General features: G+C 41.7%; 4 protein-coding genes across 4 annotated transcripts; 1 reads left to right on the forward strand and 3 right to left on the reverse strand.

The window, feature by feature from the left end:
* Nucleotides 1–1,878: 1,878 nt before the first annotated feature.
* On the reverse strand, nt 1,879–6,108 carry LOC131284925 (protein scarlet-like). Its single transcript, XM_058313784.1, has 6 exons — nt 5,856–6,108; nt 4,894–5,795; nt 2,695–2,922; nt 2,368–2,609; nt 2,167–2,267; nt 1,879–2,077 (listed from the first exon to the last, which is right to left on the reverse strand). The coding sequence occupies exons 1-6, from the start codon at nt 6,106–6,108 to the stop codon at nt 1,905–1,907; spliced, it is 1,899 nt and encodes a 632-aa protein (XP_058169767.1). The 3' UTR covers nt 1,879–1,904.
* Nucleotides 6,109–9,658: 3,550 nt separating this feature from the next.
* Nucleotides 9,659–10,819, reverse strand: LOC131284926 (uncharacterized). Its single transcript, XM_058313785.1, has one exon. It carries the CDS (start codon nt 10,781–10,783, stop codon nt 9,659–9,661), a length of 1,125 nt encoding a protein of 374 aa, XP_058169768.1. The 5' UTR covers nt 10,784–10,819.
* Nucleotides 10,820–13,581: 2,762 nt separating this feature from the next.
* On the forward strand, nt 13,582–17,535 carry LOC131286682 (myelin expression factor 2). Its single transcript, XM_058315668.1, has 5 exons — nt 13,582–14,202; nt 14,899–15,154; nt 16,201–17,091; nt 17,176–17,311; nt 17,396–17,535. Exons 1-5 carry the CDS (start codon nt 13,751–13,753, stop codon nt 17,449–17,451), a joined length of 1,791 nt encoding a protein of 596 aa, XP_058171651.1. The 5' UTR covers nt 13,582–13,750; the 3' UTR covers nt 17,452–17,535.
* Nucleotides 17,536–18,645: 1,110 nt separating this feature from the next.
* On the reverse strand, nt 18,646–19,845 carry LOC131287790 (JNK1/MAPK8-associated membrane protein). Its single transcript, XM_058316874.1, has 4 exons — nt 19,569–19,845; nt 19,116–19,498; nt 18,914–19,048; nt 18,646–18,842 (listed from the first exon to the last, which is right to left on the reverse strand). The coding sequence occupies exons 1-4, from the start codon at nt 19,802–19,804 to the stop codon at nt 18,703–18,705; spliced, it is 894 nt and encodes a 297-aa protein (XP_058172857.1). The 5' UTR covers nt 19,805–19,845; the 3' UTR covers nt 18,646–18,702.
* Nucleotides 19,846–20,044: the final 199 nt, after the last annotated feature.

Raw genomic sequence — 20,044 nt, forward strand, 5'->3', positions numbered from 1 at the left:
ATTCCGTCTACTGTTTGTATAACTTTTTCTTTTGACTCTCTCGCAAATTCAATGCCCCACGACGACAATAATACGATGCTTAGTGAATCACACAAAGAAGATGAAAGGTGTCGCAAGATTTCTGCTTTTTGCATTTCAATTATTCTACACGCAGTGTGATTCACCAACTCTTGAAGATTAACTTCAACTTTTACAGGTAAGGGTACAAACAGAACAAAATGTTAGTGTAAGGTACATTATTAATAGGAATTTTGGGTATGGTAGCTGGAATATGGGTTTGTGAGCTGTAGAACAAGAAAAAGCGACCTAATGCATTCAAAGCAAACCAAACCAAATTTCATTCTTTGCCATTGACTTGGCTTGTCTTTCCCCTTTTACGTGATGTTCAACCACTACCCTGCTTCACATTTTTATGATACGATCATCGACCTATATTTCATTGAATGAGAATTTCAAATATTTCTTACCACACACGATGCGGTATATGGGATGATGGAGACGCCTAGTAGGTGGTAGACTATAAACTTCACATACAAAGTTCAAAAAAACAGGTAAAGTTCGCGCGTATATGCAAAAAAAAACAAGATTTATTGTTACAATACATTCTAGACTATAAGTGGGTATGCAACATATTACAATCTTTTACAATCCTTAGCGATGGCGTAAGGTTAAAAACAGAAAATTGAAAAATTTTCTAGGAGTTTTGCGAAACAATGCTTAATATTTTGTGACATTCAATTTCAATTTACTCAAACTGTCAACACTTTTAAAGCCTGATAATATACCTTTCTAAAACAGTGCTTGAAATTCGAATCCGGCCATTATTATAGGAGTTACAGACCTTCTAAGTTGATGGATTTTTTTCAATTTTTCGCGCAATATTTTCACAAATCTTGACTTTGACGGGCTGTTTCTCAGAACCTGGAAGAACAGAGGCTCTAGTTTTTGGGTCATTTCTTAGTTTCATCTTTTAGTTTAAGAAAACATATCTCATTTTTCTGAAATCCAAAAATGAATTTTTGATTTTTATCCCGGCTTCGCTCCATCGTGCATCGGCGTGAGAAATACCAGAATGGTACATTTCAACCATAGCTTTTCGATTATTATGAATATCAATTCATAGTCACATGTTTGTTTTTCCATTTAGGTGAAGTATTTCCATTTTTGATTTGAATATAAAATTCCTACAGTGACTTTGTTAACAATTTTTACAAGATCATAATTAATCCAGTGAAAACTATTTTTACGGAACGACTTTTATTGTAGCCAAAATAATGTGAAATATAACATAAATACAAAATAATCTCGAAATTCTTTCACTTTTGTATCAGCACTTTTGTTAGCAAAAACCATTATCTTAGGTACCCATTAGTTTCATTTGTTCCTTAATTCATCAAAGTTTCTTTTAAGTTGCTGAAAAAATTAAACGTTGATTTAAATTAAACATTCCCTTGATATTTGTGCAATTATTTGCCTCCTTCGTAGAATAGCCCTTTCTTTATTCACACTATTATATTAGAGCTTATCACGAGTTGTGGTTTCTGAGACGGTTCAATTTCGCAAGCTTGTAACTACAAAGACATTATAGCCGTAAAACTACCCGCCATACAGTTTAATTTTACTGTCAATTACATCCTAACGTGAACAGTTGAGCAATCAAACGGTTTTCTTAAAACTACACTGACAAATAGCAAAACATTCAAAAGCCAACACACGTTGGATGATAAGCTATCAATCGAGAAGCTACTGCTGCCCGTCGTATGCATTGTTAGTGACCTTTCGATTAAATACTGCACATAAAATTAACGCACATTTATCCTTATTCGATAGTAAGCATTATGGAATACGAAGGTAATATAAAACATATGTATGTATATATAGACAATCACGTCATCGAACACATGTCAGTTTCGGGAGACTCGTCGCGCCAAGCAGACCAACGCTAGGATGTGATAGATGAAGTACTGCCCGACTAACACCACAAAGTCCGTCCTCAGGTGGGAGCTGCTGAAGGAGTACTGGTCGAGCACTTGCTCGCCGTCGTGCAGGCACACGCTCGGTAAAATGTCGGAACACTCTGAAATTGCACATAGGCAAAACGACTCAGTTAGCACGTAATGGTTTGGCATCCGAAATCCGGAAATTTGCTATCAAAAGCATACGAACCGATGCTCTTCACGCCGTCCCATTGCGCGATGGAAATGGCCTCGCTGGCAAACATCATCCACGAGATGAACGGCATCCATCGAAGGTACGTTGGCATTGACCTGCATTGTCGTAAAACAAAACCATCCCATAAAAACCACATTAATCGACCAAAGCACCAATGACGCCGGCACGAAGATGCGTTCCACCCGCGAAACCTACCAAATTTTGATGAAGATCCCGGATGTGATCATAAGAATGTAATCGAACGGCACCAGATAGGACATCGCGGACGCTACCGAGGGGAAGAGGTTGGAGAAGAAGCACCCACACGCAATCGACACGTTCATCACCAGCACGGAGGCGCCCACCGTGACCACCAGGCCGAGTAGCGTCGGTCGCAAGTGTGCCACGAAGTACACGATAAGGATGAAGGCGCACGTTTCCAGCAGGATGAAGGGGGTCTGGGAGAGGGATAGGGGTTATCAAGAAAACATTCGTAAGATACCATCGAGCACTGGCTAGTTTCGTGTGGTTTCCATCACCTACCATCGACAGGATGTGTGACACGTAGAACTGGGTCGTCGAGTACAGGTTGGCTTTCTTTTCACGTTGAAATAGTGGAAAGCTTTCCGGGAAAAGCGAGAGGGCGGCGTACATCGGGAGGAACGTGTTTTCCGACACGATGAGAAAAATGATACCCTGCATCGCCTGGATGCCACGCTGCGTAAGCTCGATGGCATCGGAAAAGCAGAACCCAACGAGCAGCGCGATCGCCTGGAAGGAAACAAAATTCGAAGCAAATAAATAAAAAAAAAACAGTTAAAGCCTTGCTCGATTTGTCCAAAAAACCGGAAATTACATTTTTCACGCCTTAACAATCCCGAAGCGAATGAAGAATGCCAAGCAAAGAAGAACGTGGCATCCACTGGGAGAGGATGCCTAACGCTCCAGACCCACCGTACGCGATGGCTTTTTGTGCGCACGATGATTCAAAACTCATCGCACATTATCACTCCGTCGAAGTAAGAAGCCATACCAAAGGTCATGCTGTCAAATTAATGACAAACCAACGCAAAAAAAAAAAACAAATGTAAAAAACCGATGGCCATTATTCGTAGCTTCCTACCAGCAGCTGATGGAGGCGCGGAACCCAGGTCAGTCCCTCATGGGGATCCTTATCGAACAACAGAGCAATGAGTATTGAGGCATGCGCAATCAACCGTTGTTGGCCGGATCGACTTTAGGTGCATCTGCTGTGAAGCATCGTAACCAGCCTCAAGCGAAACTCGATTAGTGCGGGATTAGTCCAATTAAGTCCTTACAATCCCGTCATTTGTCTGTCTCATTTTATTTTTCCGTCGTATTCCGGGTATTGGGGAATCAAGGCCATTAAGTGTTCTTCTTACTTCAATCATCGAAATCAAACCGATTTCGATTTGGCAAAGCAATCATATGCTATGTAATCATTAAATCACTTTTTCTAAAGGAGAAGTTCCTGAAAGGAATGCTATTGGTATTCGGTAGACAGATATTGCAGGACAAGAATCGGTAGGCATTAACATTTTCTCAGCCAAAGATCTTCGATTATCAACAATGGTTTTTGATCATTTTAACCGAACCAAACTTAACATTACATCCCACATTAGAAAATAAGGAAACATGTAAAAACCAAATTTTATGTTGAACAATATTGATTTGCATGGCGTTTGTCGACTGTAAATTTCTTGTTCTTCGTATATCCTGTAATTTAAGGATTCAGGAAATTCAAATTTTACGGTACACAACCAACACAAACAACTTAAATGGAAAGGCAATTCAGCATGTACAAACTTCGTTCAAATGACGGATCCATTAGCAGCTAGAGATGTTTTGAATGATTTTGTTAGTGTAGAATAATGGTCAGTTTAAAATTAAGTTAGTTTTCAAACTCGAACAACAACAAAATTAGCATTCAGTGGTTAGTGCCACGAACGAAATAGTTAAACATGAACGATCGATAAGTGATCGTTAAAACATCGTTCTCATTCATCAATGCATTGATCATTGCCATTCTTGGAAAATATCAGCCATTCAGATATGAAAAAAAATAATTTTTCTTCTCGACACATGCAGGTTAAAACAAAGTATTTTAAAGCAAAATATAGTTATAGTTTGAAGGAGGATGTAATCTGAGACGTGAAGGAGTACTAGAGAAATTAAGGAGAACATTTCATGTTAATAGAAAGTTTGTTCTTGATATAAGATTATACGTGCTAAGTGATACAGATAAGCTGTAAGATATTCCACTAGTAAGTGTTAAGCATATTAAACAGGTATCTAAACTTTTTTCAACACCACAAAGGAACTTGTTTTAAATTATAAATTTTGTGAATATTCTTAATTTACAAGCTCAATTCAATGTGTTTGAAAACCTCCGTATCCAAGTGAAATTGCAACTATGAAAACAAAATTGAAATAACATAAAGACATAAAGACAGGATGATCTATGCTAAATTATAACAAAAGCATCACACAATTGAAATAGTTTAAATTACATCCCATTACATGTATTGCAAAACTTTACACAAAACATGGTCCACACCATAAGAAATTTTTCGACCCCTAAGATGATTTTCATAAAAAACAAATCACAAACAACATTTTACTTAAATTAAATTTAATTTACTTTAAATCTATAAAATAAGAAACTACTAAAAACAAGCATCCCTTTTGAGGAATTATGGAAAGGAATTAAGAAACACTTACGATTCGTTGAATGATTTTGAAATACTGCAACCGTGGATTACGGTGCGACTGGAGCACGTTGCGGTACATCAGCCAGAACAATGTGTAAAACCAGCACCGACCGCCGGAGGATTTCGCGAGTCCTCTATGGAACCGGTCACATTCACCGTCTACGGCCGAACGGTACAGCTCTGCGCCGATCAGCGCTTCCTGACGCCGGGCAGCCTCGCTTGCGCTGTAGTTGTTGCAGATGGTCTTCGGGCATATGGCGCCAGTGGTAAACGGGTTGCCCTTTCCCGGTGGAATGGTGGAAGAGAGCACCTTGATGAGAAAGTCGGCCGTATTGTAACCGTCGGCACACTCGAGTCCCTGCCGGCGGAAGAACTGTACCGCCTCGTCAGGCGACCCGATGTACCCGGTTTGTCCACCGGTTAGTAGAATGACACTGTCGAAGACGTAGAACAGCTCCTCGGCCGGCTGGTGGATGCTGCACAGTACGGTCGTGCCACTCCGGGTCAGAGTGTGCATCATCTCCACCAGCTGGCGGGCGCCGTACGAGTCCAGACCCGTTGTGGGTTCGTCACAGAACAAAAACTTGGGCCGGGACAGAAGCTCCACCGCAAACGCGAGCCGTTTCTTCTCGCCCCCGGACAGTGTCTTGCCGAGTCCGCCGACCCCGGCGATCTTCGTGTTGGCGCATTTCTCCAGTCCCGTCTTGCGCAGGATGTCGGCGATCATGGCATGCTTCCTGCACGCTGATACACCTTTGCCCAGCTTCAGGTGTGCCATCAGCTCCAGGTGCTCCCGGACGGTGACCGATTCCGGCAGCAGCTCATCCTGGTAGATGTATCCGCTGATGTTGTACATGTACGGTCCGATTGGGCACCCGTTCACCCGAATGTCGCCTGTAACGGTCATTCTGTCTGAAAATGAAACAATCAGCGCTTAGTACTTAGCGTGGATCATGCTTTGCTCAACCGTACCACTCATCCGGTAGGCCAACGCGGACATTAGCGTCGTCTTGCCCGCTCCACTTGGGCCCATCAGTGCAACCAGCGTCCCAGGCTGCAGCGTCCCGCTAATGTCGTTCAACAACGGCTGCTGGTCATGGGTCCGTTTCACCCGCGGTACGACGGTCAAGTTCTGCCATATCAGCGACACCTGGTCGAGCGACGTCGCGCCAACATTGTTCCCGATGATGCCGTCGCCTGAAGGTCCTCCATTCCAGACGGACATTATCACAATCTGGGCTTGCTCAAGCAATCTACAAAAACACCCAAACAAGAGCAAAACAAGTTAATCAAAATTTGCAGACAACAAAAATGTAATTAACACTAAAAAAGCGTTGAGCATACGCATTTCGAAATAGCAGAAAGAAATGTGTAGAAAAAAAACTTAGATTATGATTACGATGTTTGTTCTCTAGCACATTTGAAAACACATGTCAAGCCCTAAAATCCCAGAAAAACATCTTTCAAATCATTCCGATTAGTAGGAACATACACTTTACACATATTTCATCATTACCCTGCACTTTTGTTTTGTCTTGCAATGATTTGGTCGTGCGTTGAACTCGTGCGACTGGGAATCTTTTTTCTTAACTACCACAGATTACCCCAAGATTGTATTTTCGTATGCAAAATAAATACATACAAACTACTCAAAAACTCAGTGCACTTCACTTAACTTGCCAAAATTACACACATCATTATGCTTCAGTAAACTCACCTACCCCGCAACTGAGCTGTTCCCCTTTTTTGTCGGGCGGTACGGTTTAACTAACACTCGAAGAGAAAATGCGTACTGTTGCGGTCCTGCACATGAGCCTCCGGTTTGGTCGGTGGCTCGACACTAACTAAGGTTCGGGAGGCAAGTTTCATCCAGTGCTGTGTGACTTATCAGCCCAAGCAGTCCAAAAGTTACTTTCTGGACACCGCCCGATCTAGTTAAGTCGTAACATGTAATCGACTAGAGTTGGTTTGGTGATGGGCCGGGCGCCGCACATTAAATTTGAGCATACCGATCATACAACGTTCAAATAAATTGAAACAGTATCGATTTGAAATTAATAATTACTTATAAATATCGCTTAAAGTACAAACAAAAAAACATATGGTGATATCCTGCTTTCGAAAGAAGTTTGGACAGTATTAAGAGGATAGCAGTGAATATATTAACAACTATACTACTATGTACAAAAATACATACGTCCACAAATCTTTTAATCTTTTAGTAAATTACGAACAATCCTCTCCATGAATGTCGTGAATAAAGCGAGGTATAAGATTTGTTAAATCTGTAAACCCGTTAAACATGCAAATATTTTTTGTCAATCGACGAGAACGAAAACTCTCTATTAAATCTATTCAACCTCAATTCCATTTCAGACGAAATAAATTTGACCGAAAGCAATAAGACATCAATTAAAGAGAGCAAAATAAAAAAAGTAACAACTCATAATCGCATGATTAAATCCAGATATATCAATTTTTTCTTTTGTGAAATTTATTAAGAACGTTAAAGATTTATAAAAACACAACCTACTCTCATTAATTCGCCTTAACCACTGCCGAGGCCATAAGTTAAACTCCTGATAGTCTTATCAACGTAACGGACCCCGACTAAAGCACGCCCTGGCGCGCGTCGTAACGTATGACACATGGCTCGCGTGTCAGACGTTATCGAAGAATGCTAAGAAAAAACGATCATTAACCTAATCAAGAGTTTGGCCAGTCGCGTGTCTTTCCTTTGCCGCCGAATTCAGAAGCGAACGGGGAGATCAATCAAGAAGCTGCTTTCGGGAACCAAAAACAAACAAAACTATGCAATTTTCATTACCATTCACCGCAATAATAAGGAAGCGATGATGGCGGCCTGGCCTTGCATGTGCTGAGTTTTGCTTGCCTCTTGAATTCCCCCAAAAAAAGGAAAGTTCTAAAAATGTTTTCATTTCTATTTTGTTTAAAACAACGTTTAGTGTATTTTAAAGGCAGAAATTAAGATTTCTCTTCCTTTTATTGATTCACTAAGTGTAGTAATTCATTAATTTTAGTCACTCGTGCTAGTGTACTTAAAATACGTGTTTATTCCTCTTTTGAAACAGTTTGAAATAGAAACAGTGAAACGGCGCTCAACAGCACTTATAGAGTATAAGTTTACTTACTTTTTATCCACAAAGCTCCATTCTTATGAATATCATTTTCTTTCTCTTTTGTACAGTAAAACGGATGACTTCCTAATTTATTCAGTTATTCGAAGTCATTTTGCACAATGAATTGCTAAATTTGCACAACAAACTGTTTTTAGATTTTAACTCCGTATTTTTCATGGAAAAGTAACACTTAAGATAAACTTGTTAGTAATCATATATAAAATCTATACCTCATAGCAAACTTTTTAGCACATTTCCATAACATTTTCACCAAACGCTTCAAAAGGGACCACTTTCTTGAAGTAAGATTAGAGACAAACTACCACTTTTCTTGAATCAGTCTTGCCTTATGCATGGTTATCAACTGCGTGGCTAAAAACAAATCGATTAAAAAAATCATTTTTTACATTTTTGTACTTATTGTGAAATGTATTTGTTTCTCCGATTAGGAACCCTATTCTGTGATGCGCTGTGTGAATATTTGTTATTTATGTTTCAGTTCATTCCAGTCTTTAATCAGAATTGCTACGACGTATACAAACGGTTGCCTAATATAAGTACAAAGTTGCAAGACACGTGGTGACGAGGCTCGATCGTCAGATTAGCCACAGTTCTCTATAAACCTAGTATGCGCGTATTGTACGAACGTTCAGCTTTCGTGTGTTTTGCATAATATCAAATACTATAGTCAACAACACAACAAAGAGAGATTGTTTACTAAAAACATACCAAAACTGTTCAATGTCCGCTGTTGTGCACCGTGTCTCTCTCGTAAACAAGCGCACTGAAATTTCCAATCAAATAAAAGAATGTAACAATTCGCGTACTGACGATAACACGTCGATGTAAACCTATTTTTAAGCGCAAAATCAACACTTACCAACAAAAGGTTATAACGTCGTAAAGTTTTTGTCTATTTTCCCTCCTCCCGTTTGCAACTGATATTCCAATAAAAATTATCTCTACAGGACTGCGAACTTCAGTCGGATCGGAAACGAACATTGCTGTAAGCGAACGATTAAAAACGATTCGTAAAGCAGGAGCACTTGGTAATTTGGTAACGTGCTACTCAACTTGCTGGTGCACGCTAGACTGCTTTAGAGTTGTAACTACCGATCTCAAGATTTCGTAGACTCAAAGCGCAGTGGCATACTTTGGTGTTGGCTCGCTCTGGCTGATCCTCTGTCTAGCTCACTATGAACAAATCATTAGCGAAATTTGTACATGATCTTAGGGAACTGTTTGTCTAATAAAAGTGTTCTCATTTCTAGTATTCTAGTTTAAATATAGATAAATAACGATATAATAAATTAGTTATTTTGTGGAAACTTCCATTAGACATACCATTGAATGACCCAATATTATCACCAAGCATAAACGAACTATGTGCAAGGCTAGCGAAGCTCCAAAAACAAACTCGCTAGGTTGCGTACGCCAATCTTCTTGGACTGGCTCCTGTGTGGACTCTCCTTCCTATTGTGAAAAGGAGACTGAAAAATAAAATAAACCATTCTGATTGGGATATGGACACTTATGTTGATAAAATTGAATTGATGTATGATTTCTTTAATTGCAGGAATAGAAATAAATTTTATTGTCTTTTTTTTACTAATTTTTAATATTTTTATTTTCAATTCAATGCTTTCTAAGTCTAGTCATACCAGGCACGCGATATAGGAACTCTCCATCGTCGTCGTAAAAACAATCGTCTAACTGATAAGTGGCACCTTTTTTGAACAACTTTTTAGGAATTCGGATATACTCTTTAATGTCTTCCTTTGTTTTGTCTCTCAAGTCATATGAAGAGTCAGCAAATGCCGGCACGAGGTTTTGTTCATTCATGTTTACGAGCTTATCCACGATCCCTTTCCCCAAATCAAGCTGTGCATGATCGTCAACAAATTTAACATTACGATTTGTTTCGGCTCCTTCTTTTTTTTTCATTTCCGAAATGGTTATGTGCTGTTTATGTTCAATTTCACCAATCAGAAATGTATCCTGCTTCGGTGCGTTAGGTGAAATTAACAGTTCTTTGCTTCCTAGTTCTTCGCTTCCGTCCATGAGAAGCTCCTGCTCTGAATCAGTTAACTGCCCGCTATTTTGATACTTTTTACAGCTCGTCACAATTGCGCTGAATTCACCCTCCGGTAGTGGTCTGATCTCATACAGCCGTTTCGATGCTATTTTCATTTTCAGTTTCCCTGCATTGTCAACGTTACGCTGGACGAATTTATTCAAATGCTGCGCAAAGCCCGGATCGATATTTTGTATGCGTCCGCTGCGGAACATTTGCCAATTTTCCTTCACCGCTGCATCGTGCCGCTCCATCCGTTTGTTATCCTTCGGTTGCCATTTGGTTTTAACGATTTTCGCAATAGTATACCGGTCCGCCGGGAAACTCTCCGTTAGTTTATCGATGCTCCACTCTTCCGGATCAAACGCATGTAGATAACGGATCTGCTCCTTCTCGGACCATGTCAAAAAGTTTAACTGTTTTGTTTTAAAATACTTATTACCGACGATCCACGTTTGTAGGCGATCCCTGTACTGCGCCTGTTCTGCCTCATACTGTCTGTGGCTTTTGTGGACTTGGTGGAAATCGGGCTCGATGTCATCCAGGTTCTCGTACTCTGCGGATTTTGCATCTTCCGGCAGTAACACAGCACGTCGGTCGATTCCAGGATTTCTCGCCTTCCGAACATAATATCGACACAGAAACTTTTGCTTATTGTACACCGTCCTAAATATGTTTCTTAGCATTTCAAAAACTGCTTTTGTAACAAAACCCTGCTCAATTATTATAATTTAATGCGTATGGGCAAGCTTTGAATTGTTTACAGAAATTTTTCAAAACAAACATTTACCAGCTGTCAAAGCCCCTGCCTTTGCCAGGGGGGGGTACATCAATAGTGCTTTCCTAAAAAATCATAAATAATGTTTTATGATTTTCCAGCAAAAATCAACCAACAAGAAATTAATGAAAAATAAACTAAAAAAATACTGTAAATGTATAAAGTGTAGAACGTTCATAAATGTGTTAAAATTCACTACAAAGTGAAACGATTGAGGATTATTGCTTGAAATTAAAGCCTATGCAGAATATTTGTTACCAGCACTGTCATAGGTCAAGATCAATGGAAAAGAGGTCGCAGCATACCATGTAACGAGACAAAAACCGTAAGAAAATGTTTGATAGTTGGTTGAAATTTTGTTTACCTCTTACGAGTAGCCAGGGCACAACTGTAAATTTGGTATGTTTTATCATCATAGCGACAATTGATGCGTTGCGTTCTGGCGCGGCCTGCACGTGAGGAAGACTACCACACTTTCACCAATCATGGCGACCAACAGGATGCATATCCCGTGATTTCACACAGAAGAACAGTTTCTATCCGGGAAACCATGGGTACTCTGATCCCAAATTTCCCATTAACTATTTGGTTTAACCGTCACCCGTTCAACCGCCTACCCGGGTAGTTTTTGGAGATTTGCTTTGTTCTAACTTTTGATTGGATTGACGTATCGGCATGAAATTTTTAGAATGCCTAGAAAAACTCATTTTCTATCGTTTTGCTAAAGAAACAAATTTTTCCAAGGAATTTAAATAATTTTTATTTGCGTTTTTCGGTTGATACCCCTCAAACGTTCAACCGGACTACCCGGGTAGTCCATACATTTTGTATGGGAGACTCCGTTTTCCTGTACTTAAGACTTAATAACTTTTTATCTAGACGTCGGATCGATTTGAAATTTTCAGTGAAGGTACTTGAGAGTGTTTCCAAAAATATTGTATAACATTTATAATTTTAAAAATTCATTAAGTATGTTAATTTGAGGTTCCAAAAAATTTCACCATACACATTTACAACCATTTATCTGTGTAGTTCATATATTTGACATAGAAGATAGCTTTTTCTGTATTTTAGTACTAATGTATTTGCTCGTAGATACTTAACTACTTTAAATTTTTTGGAAAATTGCATAAAATATCGTAAAAATTAATAAACTCACAGTCGCTTCATGCTATCTTCATGCTTCAACTGGGAACAGAGTTTTGTCCGTTATTTAATTCTATTTTCGTCAGAAATGCTGTTCCTAGTAATTCTTCTATAAGCCTGTTCGGTTTTATCTATTCTAAGGATTGAGTTTTTCCATAACGCTCACTTTTACTCAGCTTTTGTTGTACTTTGAATCACACACATAGGCGATTAGAAGCGGATAGATATACGTGTTTGTGGCGTACATTTTCTGAACAAAATGATGTGAAGCATACTTGTATTTAATATTAGATTAAGATTTTTATACCTAAACGTAAGGCATAAATATTTAAATTATCGAATTCGTGTTTTCGAATGAAACAATCCTACTTGAACATTGAACATTTCTAAAACACTTTTGGAAAAAAAATTGAATAATTTTCTGAAAATTTCAAGCAATTCAGCTTCAATGATCAAAGATATGTACAGTCTGTTCTCGAGTTACGCGGTTCTCGACTTACGCGGATTCGGAGATACGCGGTTTTCAAAATTTGACAGTAGATTGGGTTTATTACATCGATTTAAATTCCTGAGATGTACAACCACACGAAAAAATGTGTAAATTACACATTTGCATAACTTACGCTTTTAATTTCGTTTGTTGCAATTTATGTAGTTTGAATACGCTTGCATTGCATTCATATTAATGGACAAAGAAAAATTTTGAATATTCGATGATACATGTACACAATAGCTCGATCTCTTAACTCCTAATATAAACTATGTGTCAAGCAATATTCGAGATACGCGGAAATTCGAGATACGCGGATTTCTGTGGAACGCAAAAACCGCGTAACTCGGGAACAGACTGTATACTGAAATACAGAAAATGCAAACTCCTATATAAAATGTTGAAGCTACACAGGTTTGGGTCATAGATGTGAAGGGTGAAATTTTTTGGAACCTCAAATTAACATAGTTAATGATTTTTTAAGTCTTAAGTACAGGAAAACGGAGTCTCCCATACAAAATGTATGGACTACCCGGGTAGTCCGGTTGAACGTCTACGTATGTAGGTTTGGTTGAACGGGTGACGGTTAAGAGATTTTAGCGAAGATCTCCCACATACTCCCATTTTTCAACCAACTGTCACAACAATGGCGGAGTAGAAAAGCTTTGACCCGACCTCTCTTATTACTGATCTTGGTCATGGGTATGCTGTCAAATGTTTGAAGCGTCGAATTTTTCGCGGACGAGAAACAAATTTTGGAAAAAGGTGGAGTGATAAAGCCAATTCAGCAAAAGGTGCATGTAAAAGTGGTTGCAAAGTTGTTCTCGTGGTTAAATTAAGCAGCATTACTAGCTATCTATTCGAGTTGTGTAAGGTATGGAGTCGTTTGATTGGAATGGACGGTGTTGTGTTGTTTTGCGCCGTGAAAAGGTGCCAACGTAGGATGCGGCGTTTTCCGCCATATTTGATGTATTCGTCCTTCTGCAATCGATGCGGTTCTACTGCAACAAACATAACGAGCGCATTTGGCGCCTTTGTTCGCTCGTCCGCCGTAGCTACTCATCCTAATGGAAGTTTTTCTGTTACCGTTCTAGCGTAATTGTGTTGCCAAAGAAGTATCCGTGTCTCCCGGCGTGGGTATATCCTTCTTATATTCGGCGTTGATTGATTCCGATTCGTTGGCGTGTCGAGTCGTTTCACCTCTTTCACTACCTGTGCGTCGTCGCCGTCGGACTCTGCATGGATAACGACAGCGATCAAAACAATCGCGACCGCTCGCGGCGTGGAGACCGACGAAGCGGGGCCGGTTCCCGTTTTAGCAATGATCGCGATCGCAGCCGTGATCGCGAACGAAGCGACTGCCGACGCATCTATGTGTCGAACGTACCGTACGAGTATCGCTGGCAGGATCTGAAGGATCTTTTCCGCAAGGAGGTCGGTGATGTGTCGTTCGTTGAGCTGTTCCACGATGAAAATAACAAGCCTCGGGGCTGCGGCATTGTTGAATTTGAAAAACCGGAACACGTCCAAATGGCACTGGAAAAGATGAATCGCTACGACATTAACGGGCGGAATCTAGTGATCAAAGAGGACTACGGCAACGAACGGGACAAGTACGGCCGGGTGGTACCGAAGTCGTTCCGAGGCAACGAAAACGACAACCGTCGTCGCGACCGGGACGATGATCGAATGTTAGTGTTACATTTCGCTTCTGATTTTTTCCCCACCATTTTTTCCTGTAGTACATTCATTTCTTCTATTCCATACCACACAAGGAGCCATAAAATGGGTCTTTGATAGGGCTTTTTGTTCATTACATGCTGTATTGTTTGTATTCTGCACGACATAATTATGCCTTTTGTTGCTTGGCTCTCTCATCTCTCATCAAAAATGAACCTACATCACTTATACACATATGCAACAAGTGTCCACCTATCTGATCTCCTAAGATGCTTAGTTAGTCATACCTATTTCATTGTTTACCGGAAACTGAACTTCATTGAAGTTACCAAGTTACTCAGATATTGCATCCGCCTTTGATTTGCTGTCCAACCGATCGTTTTGTAATAGTCTTCGCAACAAATTATCTTCTGTTAAGTATTATGTTTTACTTCATTGGCACAACATCCCCTAGTGGAACTAAGCCTCTCTCGGAAGAGGTACTGTGACCGAAAGACGGTCGGTGGTCAGCTGTATGATCGTACAAATGTTCTTACCTACAAAAGCAAGATGAAGATGTGTTTGTCGTTAGCGCGCTGCAGAATCCTCCGCTGATGAACCATACCTTTTCGTTTTCTCATCTCTATTTCTCTCTCTTTCGTCCTGGGCATTGGTGTGCTTTCCACCCCTCCTTCCCTCTATTTATCTGTATGTTTCTGTATCTGCAGGTCCGGCCCATCCCACGGTGGTGGTGGTGGTGGCGGTGGCGGCGGTGGAAGCGGTGGTGGCGGCGGCGGCGGTCTTGTCGGTGGAGGCCTTGGTGGTGGTGGTGGTGGTGTCCTCGGCGGCGGCAATCTCGGTGGCGTCAGTGTCGGGGGAGGTAGTGATTTTTCGCAGGATTACAATACGTACGGTCTGAGCGTCAAGTTCTTGGAGGGGTTAGGCATTCAAGGCCCGTTGCATACGAAGATCTTCGTCGCCAATGTGAGTATCTAGTTTCACTTCCTCTCAATGATTTTCTCCTTCCCCTTGTTTACTTTCACTTCCGTTCGGATTGTTTCCTTCTCGGTTTATCTCTACACTTACTCCGGGGGATCGTATAAAAAAGGATCATGAATGACAATTGGCTTCGCGTTTGATATCCTTTTTCGTTTGCATCCTTGTGAATATCGTTTGAACGTTTCGACGGAAGGATGTCCTAGTACAGTTGCGTTCGATTCTTCTTTACGTTTGTGAACTACTACCTTTTTCGTACTATGTTTAAAAACATATTTTAGCATCGCATACTTCCTGCTGGCTGAAGAAATTAATTCGTAGGTTTGTGTCTATGGAGACCTTGCCGTTGACAGCTCATCTTGTCAATTTTTTAAAGAATTCAGTAACTATTCGAACTGCAGTCGACATACTTTAGAAACCAGGTAGGCGCGTCTTTGGTTCGCCTTGTATTCTGTTTCAACAGCGAGTGTTTCATGTGCTTTGCGAAAAAGATGGATTAGCTTTGCGCGCCATGCGAACAACCTCGTAACTTCACTTTGTTTCCCGTATCGCTCGTGCGTTCGACGGTGTGTGGTTCACACCGAATACTGTTTCCGTAGTACCCTTTCCGTTTCCGTTTCACCCACCTTTTTTTTCCTCCCATTTCGTAGAGATTCGGTCGGCTCGAGAGAAACGATCACTAACGTTAGCGCGTGTCCTATAATCTAGGGCCTTAGTAGCGGGGCTTGTGGAGCAACAACTTGTTTTACAACGGGGGCATCCTCGAAATGTTTTTTTCTTTCTTTTCTTTCTCTTTTTTGCAATCGCTCGCCGTCTTCGTCGCTCGCTCGAATGCTCGCAATTTCACCTGGGTTATTACGACGGTTTGTTTTCGCTTTCTCTCTCTCTCTATATATCTCACTCTCGCTCTGGGTAACCGTGTGTGGATGTGGTGTATGTGCGCCTGTGGGTGTATGTATGTTTGTATCATCGTATGTATCCACCGCCATGCTGGAAAAATCGCTCGGGTTTCCACACCCCCCCTCGGTACACAGCTCGACTACAAGGTAGACGCAAAGAAGCTGAAGCAGGTGTTTAAGTTGGCCGGGAAAATCCAAAGTCTCGATCTGTCCGTCGACAAGGATGGCAACAGCCGTGGGTTCGCAGTCATTGAATACGACCATCCGGTCGAGGCGGTGCAGGCCATCTCGATGTTCGACCGCCAAATGCTGTACGATCGCCGCATGACGGTTCGGCTGGACCGCCTGACGGAGAAGAGTGAAATGAACCGCCTGCCGGAAGGTCTCAAGGGCATCGGCATCGGGCTCGGACCGAACGGCGAACCGCTCAAGGACGTGGCGCGCAATTTGCCCTCGCTGCAGCAGCAAAATACGGCCCTGCAGAGCTCGGCGCTTACAAATTCCGCCCCGACGCCCGTCCAGCCACCGCTGACGGCTAGTAATCTGCTCAATTCGGCCGCGACAAACAATCTGTCCGGGCTGAACTCGAACCTGGCGGCCCAGCTTAGCAACGTGGTCGGTCTGTCCAATCTGACCGGTGGTTTACAAAATACGCTGCTCTCCAACGCGGCCGCCGGGCTTTCCAACCTAAGCGGTCTCGGTGGGCTCGGTGCGGCGGCGGCGGGAGGCGTTGGTGGTGGGCTGGGTGGTGCCGGCGGAGGTCTTGGCGGTGCACTCGGTAACAGCCTATCCGGCGCGCTCAGCGGGCTTGGCGGTGGCGGCGGTAATGATGGCGGGCTGGGCTCTAGCTTCAACCAGAGCTACTCGTCCGGATTCGGTAACGGAGGCAATCGGGGCAACGACTACGACATGGGCTCTTCGAATGTACGCAACTACAGTACCGCGCCGAACGATGACTACGGTCGCAACTACGGTGGACTAAACAACGGCAACCGTAAGACGTCCGACACGATCGTGATACGTAATGTAGGCATCCTCTAACCCTGAGACACGTCGACCCTCTGCGTAACGAAGCTAAAGCGTTGCCAACTTTCTTTTTCCCTCTTGCAGATGCCTTCATCTTGGACCTGGCAGACACTTCGCGACAAGTTCCGCGATGTGGGCGAAGTGAAGTTTGCCGAAATTAAAGGACAAGACACGGGTGTGGTTCGTTTCGCCAAGGAGCGAGATGCTGATGTTGCTATAAGTAAGCGACCGCAATTAATCCATCGATGGGCCAATTGATTAACGATTTTAATATGGTGTTTTTTACTTTTCATCTTCTTTTCAGAACTAATAGACGGGTCGCGTTTCGAAGGGCGAACGATTGACGCAAAATTCTTTTAAGTGAAGGCAATATTGTTTTCCCTATATCGCTCTAGCAATATTTCCTAAGTTTTCCACGTTGTCCTTTTTATCCAGTCCGCCCCCGCCCCCTAGACGGTCGTCTTTTCTACCGATCGCAACAGCATTACTAGAACCAGAAAAAGAGGCCAAGGTGTGTGAGGAAAAAAAGCAACACTGTTTTTTGATGATCACGTTCGTAAATCTTCTAACCTGTACAAAAACGGTCCATTGTGCGGAGATGCTTTCCAAAATTCGAACAGCACTAAATTCGGTCGATTCCACTCCACCAAATCAGCGTCGATTGATCCGTTAGGCAGTCAGTCAGTCAATCAGTCAGTCCATCCATCTTTGCACGCGTGTTCGCTGGTACTCTGCGCCAATACCTATGGACAACGGCGTGTTATTTTACATTGTCCTGCGGCGGACTAGGTTTTTGCTTTTGGTTTTGTGTTTGGTCACTTTGCTCGGTTGCAAGCAGCGCGCGTTTTTTTCTCACATTGTTTTTGACCGGCTTCAATGTTCCTCCCATCTATAGTACAACTTCTGAGTGGAAATTATTTCTTCAACAAACCAACAGCATACAACGTAGTATAGTAGAAAAGCGTTAAACAAACAAAATACAAAAACTCACGCATACACAGGATATTCGATAGGAACGTGCACATGTCAGATCTTTCTACCCATAATGTATGGAGTGTCATGATCATTTTCACGATTCTTGCGCGGTCCACTAAACCGACCAATCATCGTAACAACCGGAAACTCTTGACCATTTGACGCCGATGCACACAAACTCGTCGTCTCCAAAATGTTACAAACAAGTCCAAGCAGAAGTGGTCATTTGAGGAGGGTGCATTTCTTTTCTATTTCGTGGCCCTGGAAAAAATCTTATAATGTAATGATATGATCTAATTTTAATTGTGTCTTCTGTTGAGCGAACAAGTGACATGTGTAGCCGGAACAATAGTATCCATTCATACCCACATAAGTGCTAGTTTCTACCGATTATAGACAGCAAAACTGCTAGTGTCATATGTTTCACTGTAGGAAACATTTTAATCGCCCGTAAGCAAACGATTTATCGAACCGTAAATAAATAACTTTCAGTTTTATCAAAGTACAAACTACAATAATTAAAACTGTTTTAAAAATATCGTTCATATTGATGACAGATCCGTAATAGTAGGTGCTTTTATTTTATAAATTATCGTTTACTAATGCTAACCTATCACGTGCTGACCGAGAATGTCTCTACTTGAAGTTTTCCGGATCGGTGTACCTTGCGGTAAAAATGTAAAACAGAGCCGGTGCTGGTACGAACAACAGCGCAAAGTAGGAGATATCGTACGGAATCGATATGATCCCGTATGCCAGCAGAACCCAATGGCCCACTGGAATGGAGAAAAGTTAGTGGGATTATTTTAGTTAAACCATTGTCACTTCTTATAGTTGTGTTACTTACGTAAAATTGTCAGGTTTCTCATCTGCATCAGCGACGTCTCCAGCAATACCATTACGTTTTGGTTGATTTTTATCGAAAAATGTAGCGCATTCGATACCACCGAAATCACGATACTTAGGTATGGAAACGAATAATCTGAAATCGAAGCGTACACACTAACTTCATCGTTCATCACGGAACAAATCTAATGGTAAAGTCTTACAAATGAGTCCTCCCGCGACGGCATGGAGCAGCGCCAAGATTGGGAAGATGTAGAGCGCATAGTAGACGGCCAGTTTGCCCCTCTTCGAGAGAAACTTTACGTTCAATCCGGGGCGAATGATCATCATGAAGGTAACGCAGAACAGGTAGAAAACGAATATCATCGTTTGCAGCGGATACACGGCCTCCTGCGTGCAGTAAAGGGTGGTCTCATAATTTGGCGTCGGGTTGTGGAACAGCGTGTACCAATCGGAAAGTTTCTGCACACCGCACGAGTTGATTCGCAGCTCCCAAACGGGATCGGTGAACAGTATAGTGAGAAACGCCGAAAGAAGCACTTCTATGCAGGCACTAGCGTGTAGTATAAGTTCCGCTTTGGTGAAGCTGACGAGAAAAGTATTTTAAAACCATTAGATGGATTCCTACACCCTGAACATCATATTTAATTACTTACGATGAAGATCTCGCATTCAGATCAATACAAAACCAGTGAATAATCAATGGCAGGATGGCCATAAATCCTAAATAGAGCCAATCGTGCGAAGTCAGGTCTTTTTCACACGGTGAACAAACGTACTGTGCGTTCACCCGGAATCCTCGCAGGCAGGCACCGCAATCACTGAGCGAACTGTTGGCCAGTACCGTGCGCCCGCAGTACAGACCGGGACACTTATCCACGGATTTCAACATTCTTGTGTTGTTTGGAATGTTTGCGGCGCTTTAGTTATTCAACTTCTTTTTCCATCGCCACTGGGGCAATGCAAAAACAACTTAACTACTGAATCAAAACAACAACAAATCAACGTCAACCATCCATGTTAGTTACATTAGATTCCGCGAGAGGGCTGGAGAAGGGATTTAAATGGTATTTAAATTACCAACATTTTTGGGACACATTTTCTAAAACATGGTTTTATTTTTTAGCTTAAA

Source organism: Anopheles ziemanni, chromosome 3 (genome assembly GCF_943734765.1).
Source record: "Anopheles ziemanni chromosome 3, idAnoZiCoDA_A2_x.2, whole genome shotgun sequence".
NCBI lineage: Eukaryota > Metazoa > Arthropoda > Insecta > Diptera > Culicidae > Anopheles > Anopheles ziemanni.

Coding starts and splice junctions, on each gene's coding strand:
- LOC131286682 (XM_058315668.1), top strand. CDS start 13,751: ATGGATAACGACAGCGATCAAAACAATCGCGACCGCTCGCGGCGTGGA. Junction 14,203..14,898: donor GACCGGGACGATGATCGAAT/GTTAGTGTTACA, acceptor CTGTATCTGCAG/GTCCGGCCCATCCCACGGTG. Junction 17,092..17,175: donor ACACGATCGTGATACGTAAT/GTAGGCATCCTC, acceptor TCCCTCTTGCAG/ATGCCTTCATCTTGGACCTG.
- LOC131284925 (XM_058313784.1), bottom strand. CDS start 6,108: ATGTCCGTCTGGAATGGAGGACCTTCAGGCGACGGCATCATCGGGAAC. Junction 2,268..2,367: donor GGGATCTTCATCAAAATTTG/GTAGGTTTCGCG, acceptor ACGACAATGCAG/GTCAATGCCAACGTACCTTC. Junction 2,078..2,166: donor GGACGGCGTGAAGAGCATCG/GTTCGTATGCTT, acceptor GTGCAATTTCAG/AGTGTTCCGACATTTTACCG.
- LOC131284926 (XM_058313785.1), bottom strand. CDS start 10,783: ATGCTAAGAAACATATTTAGGACGGTGTACAATAAGCAAAAGTTTCTG.
- LOC131287790 (XM_058316874.1), bottom strand. CDS start 19,804: ATGTTGAAATCCGTGGATAAGTGTCCCGGTCTGTACTGCGGGCGCACG. Junction 19,049..19,115: donor CGTCGCGGGAGGACTCATTT/GTAAGACTTTAC, acceptor CTTCGATTTCAG/ATTATTCGTTTCCATACCTA. Junction 18,843..18,913: donor GAGAAACCTGACAATTTTAC/GTAAGTAACACA, acceptor TCTCCATTCCAG/TGGGCCATTGGGTTCTGCTG.